At 43.4% G+C, this 6,761-nt stretch overlaps 1 protein-coding gene across 3 annotated transcripts in view; it reads left to right on the top strand.

The window, feature by feature from the left end:
• TTBK2 (tau tubulin kinase 2) overlaps positions 1-6,761 on the top strand; it is a 115,936-nt gene that overhangs the window by 96,465 nt on the left and 12,710 nt on the right. For all 3 annotated transcript variants that reach the window (XM_014534844.1, XM_005860316.2, XM_014534845.1), the window contains one exon: positions 3,135-3,723. In XM_014534844.1, the coding sequence (XP_014390330.1) occupies positions 3,135-3,723 (589 nt within the window). The remainder of the gene's footprint in view (positions 1-3,134; positions 3,724-6,761) is intronic.

Genomic DNA, 6,761 nt, shown 5'->3' with positions numbered 1-6,761 from the left:
AATCTCTGTATATTATTCTTTATTTCAGTCAGTGTATGATCAATTTCTGACTGGTCCTTTTCCATTTTTTTGGCATTCTCACTAAGATCTTGAAGGTCTCACTAAGTTCCTCTGAGGTTTCTAGGAGATTCTTGAGTAACCTTATAACTGTGGTTTTGAACTCTATATCCAGTAGTTTGCTTTCTTCCATTTCTTTCATTCGTGACATGTTTCTTTGTCTCCGCATTTTGGCTGCTTCCCTGTTTTTGTTTCTATGTATTGGGTAGCTTTTAAGTCTCCTTGAGTTGATAGAGTGGCCTTTTGTACTGGTAGTAGGTGTCCTATAGGGCCCAGTGGCTCAGCCTCCCCAATCACCTGAGGTGGACACTCTTAGTGCACCCTTTACTGGGCTGTGTGCACAGTTTTGTTGTAGGTGAGCCTTGATTGCTGTTGGTATCACTGGGAGGAATTGACCTCCAGGCCAATTGGCTGTGGGGACCAGCTGTGATTTACAGTGGGAGAGCTGCTGTGCAGGAGACACCCTTATGGAGCAGGACTTGCTTCAGTGGGGCTTTGGTGCTCACTGAGTCTGCCCCTTGAGTGTGTCGCTTATGGATGTGAAGAGTTGTAATCTGGTGTGGTCTCACTCTGACCACTGGGTATACTGGCTCTTGGGTCTCCAGGGAGGTGCAAAGTCAGCCACTGCCTGGGGCCATCCAGCAAAAGCTACAGAGAGATCTGCAGATTCCTCTCCTTTGTTTGGCGTTTGGAAGTGCTCAAATGAGGCCCAGCTTGTGAAGCAAGGCAGGCTGGTGCTGTTGCTGGGTCTTAGGCCTTTTATTGATAGGTTTAGAGCTCCGGGACCCAGCTGCAGCTTGTTTGACAGGTTTTTTGCCTGAGAAAGGACAGACCATTCATATGCAAAAGCCACTGGGCACAGCTTGGGTGGGGTTGTAAATTGGGTGGGGTGGGGTCAGGGTGGAGCAAGCAGCAGTGGCTGCCAGTCAGCTCTGCCAGTCAGCCCTGCAACTGGTCCCTGCATGAGAACAATGACCAATACGAGCACCTCAGTAAAAACGCCACCCCCGAGTTCTTCCCCCGATGCCAGACAGTCCAGTTTCTCCCCGTAGGTGTCTGGGCCCCCAGAGCCTCACCCAGCACTGGAGCTCAGAGGAAGTGAGAGCTTGTAAATTCAGTTCACGGTACGGCCTTTTAAGAGGAGCAGCTGGGTCTCCAGAAGCCTGCATGTCACTCAGCCCCAATCCGCACTGAATTTTACAGCCCTTAGTTCTTACTGCCCGTAGGGACTTCTTTCCCCAGCTCTGGAACCCTGGGCTGGGGATCTGGGACCCCTCACTTCTCAGAGGCAGTCTCCCTTTTGATTAAAAAAGCGGCACACTTGGGTCCTGACCAGCCGTTTCCGGGCCTCCGCACCTCCTACCAGTCTCAGGGTGCTTTCTTCTTTACTTCTCTAGTTGTAGGAATTCCATTCAGCCAGCTTTCTGGCAGTTCTGGATGGTAGTTGTTTCGTATTTTAGTTGTAATTTTGATGTTGTGGGAGGCAGTGAGTACAGGTGTTTACCTATGCTGCCATCTTGGTTCTCCTTAATATTTTTATTGATTTCAGATAGGAAGAGGAAAAGAGAGAAACATCAAGGATGAAAGAGACTCATTGATCGGCTGCCTCCTGCATGCCCCCTACTGGGGAATGAGCCCACAACCCAGGCATATGCCCTTGACCGGACCCTTCAGTCCACAGGCTGGCACTCTATCCAGTAGACCCAAACTGGCTAGGCAGAATAGAACTTTTTAAAAAGAGTCCATGCTGAGGGAAAACAGAGTTGAGAACAGAAGTAATCCAAGAAAATGAACTCAATCCCAGCTGGTGTGGCTCAGTGGTTGAGTATTGGGCCCATGAACCAGGAGGTCACACTTCTATTCCTGGTCAGGGCACAAGCCCCGGTTGCAGGCTCCATCCCCAGTAGGGGGTGTGCTGGAGGCAGCTGATCGATGTTTCTCTCTTATCAGTGTTTCTATCTCTCTTCCACTCCTTCTCTGTAAAATGAATAAAAATATATTAAAAAAAGAAAATGAACTGAAGCCAGAACCTAGAATGAATAAGGAATTGAAACACCTAATTATAAACTTAAGGAAAAAATGTATTGCTTAGACTACTTCCCTGCAGATGAGATCAGTCCTCAGAAGGCAGTGCAGCCAAATACCACCAGTCACACTATGTTGCCTGCCCCTCAGAGAGATTTGTACAATGTCAACTGCCTCTTGATACAACAAAACTGAAAATATACCCTGAAGCTTCCCCCATCCCACCACCATTATTGGAGTTCTGTGTGCGTAGTGGGCTAGGTGTGGGTGAGCAGGTACAGTACCTGCTCTTCTTCAAAACCTTGCCTTTGGAGGATATAATTGAATGAGTATACATTTGCATACATTGCTAGAGACAAACAAATGCAGAAAGTATTTTTCTTCCGTATACTAGTTTCTTTATTTCCTTGTTCTAAAAGTAATTTATTGACATATGTAATACTTTCAACTTAAAGATTAAAAAACAATAATAAATAAAATAGTTTATTGGGTTTGTTTTTGGTTTTGGTTTGTTTTTTTAGAGAGAGGGGGAAGGGACAGGGAGAGAAAGAAACATCCATGTGACAGTGCAGCATCAATCGGCTGCCTCCTGCATGCCCCCTACCGGGGATGGAGCCCTCAACCTGGGCATGTGCCCTGACCAGGAATGGAACAGGCAACCTCCTGGTACCCAACCAACTGAGCCACACCGGCCAGGCCTCTTTATTTCTCTTCATAGGGCTTCCCTTGGGTAAATTGTTCTCAGCCCCTCAGAGAGGAGAGAAGAGAGAACAGAGGGCAGTGTGATTGAATTGTCAAGGCAAAGATGACGTGGATCATACAAGTCAACCAGTTAGGCTTCTCTGTAGCAGGAGCGACATCGCCCATGGCTCCATCTCCCCAGACAAGATTATAACAGGTGGAGAAGAGCATGATCAATCTGTGAAACTTTCCTTATGCTTTATCCGTATTTTTTTAATCTCTGTGAGAATATTAGTTCTGTATAGAGCTTATAGGTTGTGCAATAAGTATTACCCTTGGACAATTGAGTAACTTCTCTCTGTTTTCTTAAGCCTGGAGAAAATGCAGAAAGATTCCAGTGCAGGAAAGGAACCTCTTCTTCCTGCCCTGCTTCGTAAGCCTTGTGTTCCTGCTGGGGCCCGTACTGACCACATCTGGAACTATGATGAAGAATATCTTCCAGATGCTTCTAAGCCTGCCTCTGCCAATACCCCTGAGCAGGCGGATGGTGGTGGCAGCAATGGATTTATAGCTGTTAACTTGAGCTCTTGCAAGCAAGAGGTTGATTCCAAAGAATGGGTGATTGTGGACAAGGAGCAGGACCTTCGGGATTTTAGGACAAATGAGGCTTTAGGCCATAAAACAACAGGGAGCCCTTCTGACGAGGAGCCTGAAGTACTTCAAGTTCTAGAAGAATCACCTCAAGATGGAAACCTCCGATTGGGTCCTTGGGAAGAAAATATTCATTTAAAGAAGGAAACCTCAGGTGTGATCTTAGCACTTTCCAGGGAATGCCCTGCCACTGCTGCTTCAGAGCAATATACAGATAGGCTAGAACTCCAGGCTGGAGCTGGTGGTCAGTTTATTGCAGCAACACCCACAAGTCCAATGGAGGCACAAGCGGAAGGACCTCTTACAGCGGTAAGAGATTTGTTCCTGTCATTTATCTGTTATCCACTCAAGGTGTTATTAAGAAAGGACTGTCCTGGTCAATGTAGTTCAGTCGGTTGAGCATCATCCTGTGCACTGCAAGGTCACTGCTTCAATTCCCGGTCAGGGCACATGCCTGGATTGCGGGATTGATCCCCTGTCAAGGTGCGGCTGATTGATTTTTCTCTCTCACATCGATTTCTCTGTCTTTTTCTTCCTCTCCCTTCCTCTATCTCTAAAAATCAGTAAAAAGATATATACATATATAAATGAAAGGACTAACAGTTGATCAACTAAGGTTCTTCAGCAGAGGCCTAAGTATGCAAATGGTATAAGGAGTGATGCTTGGACTAGTTAGTCTTCTAGTATGAAATTTCTCAAAAAGTGAGGTTTCCTGTCAGGATGCCAACTCAATACACAATATGTCATTATAACCTAATTTCAGAAGAACATTTATACTTAGACTATAAGAACTATCTATCTATGTGGGTATACATAATGATTTTTTAAAATTATAATTCTAGATATTTTTAATATCTACATTAGAAACATGGTGAGGAAGCGCACCCGGCTGGTGTGGCTCAGTGGTTGAGCATCGACCTATGAACCAGGAGGTCACTGTTCGATTCCTTGTCGGGGCACATGCCCAGGTAGGGGGATTGCAGGAGGCAGCTGATCAATGATTCTTTCTCATCATGGATTTTTCTACCTCTCTCTCCCTCTTGCTTCCTCTCTGAAATCAATAAAAATATAAAAGAAAAGAAAAATATGGTGAGGAAGGTATATATTTAACCATTGATGGTTTGTACCAGTACTTTATATTTATTATTTATTATTTATTTATTTATTTTTGTTAAAGAATTATACATTTATTAGGTCATCTGGAAACCCAGATGGACTGAGCCCCAAAATGGCGCCAGCCCATGGTTTGTACTTTATACTGTTGCTAAATCTAATTATTTTTTTCTCCTTTCTCCTTTGTAACCTCCACCTAGACATTTCTCATATTTTACATTTCTCTTAAGCAATAGTTTTATAGCTTTGATGTCCATTGTTTAAAATGCAGAGTCCCAGGCTCATTTTCAGAACTGCTTCAGTAGGTCTGGGGTAGAGTGGAATCTGCATTTTAACAAGCAGCTGAAGGTAATTGTGATAAAGTCTTCTGCAAAGGAATGTTTTGAGGAAACTACTGTTTACTCTCATTTTGGGAATTCATATGGAGACTCCTGTTACACTGCTGTTTTCAGTAAGTAGTGCTGCCCCCACAGCTGTGTGAGTGGCAGGAGTTCCAGAAAAGCCAGAGATGGAGGCAGTAAGAAACTGTACACAAACCTTAGACACAGGCAGGTACATCTGTCCTTACATGGGTGGGAATACCAGGTTTTCTTAAATTCCATCATCATCTAGTGGCCCTCTCCTCCAACTCACCAGAAATAGCATTGTTCCCCAGACTGAAATGTTTTTTATTAGGACACAATTCCTCATGCAAGTGTAAAACAATGAGAAAAGATAATAGAATTTGATTTTGTGAATAGCTCTGTAGGAATTTACCTACACTACAAAATGAGAAAATAAATACCTACTTCTTATTTTTTTATTTGTTTATTTGTTTATCTTATAATCTTCACCTGAGGAAATGGAGGGGGGAGGGAGGAAGGGAGAGTGAGAGAGAGAGAGACCGAGACCTTGATTGGTTGTCCTCAGAATGCACCCTGACTAGGACCGAACCTGCTACCCAGGTACGTGCCCTGACTGGGACTCTAACCAGCAACCCTTTGGTGCACAGGATGATAATTAACTGAGCCACCCTGGCCGGGCTACCTCCTTTTTTTAATCAGTTAGTTGGTCTTTCCTTCTTCCCCAAGACTGCCTTGTAAAGTTATATAGGTTGTTTACTGCATGCCTAGCCAAGGGAACAGTTGGGTCTGAAATCTAGTTCAAACTTTGCTAGCCAAACTGTGCATCTTTGTTTCCTCTTTGAAGAGCATCCTTTTCCAAATTGTACAAAGGTACCCTATGGGCAAGAGTCAGGTCCTACCATTTCCGTCTCTTCCCTGTATCCCGTTTTTCACCTCACCCTTTCTCTTTGCATTCATTCCCGCTTTCCACCTCCCAGATTCAGTTTCTTCTTTTCTTTGACTCTCTTGATCAGTGATGGCGAACCTTTTGAGCTCGGCATGTCAGCATTTTGAAAAACCCTAACTTAACTCTGGTGCCGTGTCACATATAGAAATTTTTTCATATTTGCAACCATAGTAAACAAAGACTTATATTTTTGATATTTATTTTATATATTTAAATGCCATTTAACAAAGAAAAATCAACCAAATAAAATGAGTTCGCGTGTCACCTCTGACACGCGTGTCATAGGTTTGCCATCATTGCTCTAGATGCTATGTTCTCACTGTTGTTCAAGTATTTTTCCAATAGCATTCTGGTGTGCTTCTTTTCAGAAGGCTTTCTAACGCCTTTGCTTAATTTCTTATAGTATTTTTTGCCCATTCCCATCAATACTGTCCTGCCCACAAAGATAATTCTTATAGCTGTTACACTATGTGCAACATTTTCTCTATCAAGTTGTTGAAAGACTTGTATTTATATATTTAATATGTTTGACCTTTTTCAAATATTTTTAAATAAAAATATTTTTCTTGCCTGGCTGGCATGGGTCAGTTGTTGAACGTCGACCTATGAACCAGGAGGTCACGTTTCAATTCCTGGTCAGGGAACATGCCCGGGTTATTAGCTTGATCCCCAATGTGGGGCATGCAGGAGGCAGCCAATCAATGATTCTCTCTCATCATTGATGATTGTCTCTCTCTCTCCCTTTCTCTCTGAAATCAATAAAAATATAATTAAAACAATTTTTTAAAAAAGTTTTCTTAACTGAAGGTCTCTAAAGAAATGTCAGCTGCATTACTTTTTTACTTACTAGTATGTCTAAGGCAGTGGTTCTCAACCTTGGCTGCACATTAGAATCACCTGGGAATCTTTTTAAAATCCTGATTTCTGGGCCTCGTCCTCCGGAA

Source organism: Myotis brandtii, unplaced genomic scaffold, assembly GCF_000412655.1.
Source record: "Myotis brandtii unplaced genomic scaffold, ASM41265v1 scaffold133, whole genome shotgun sequence".
Classification (NCBI taxonomy): Eukaryota; Metazoa; Chordata; class Mammalia; order Chiroptera; family Vespertilionidae; genus Myotis; species Myotis brandtii.
The sequence above is the reverse complement of the archived record's forward strand: the minus strand, read 5'-3'. Positions and strand labels throughout refer to the sequence as shown.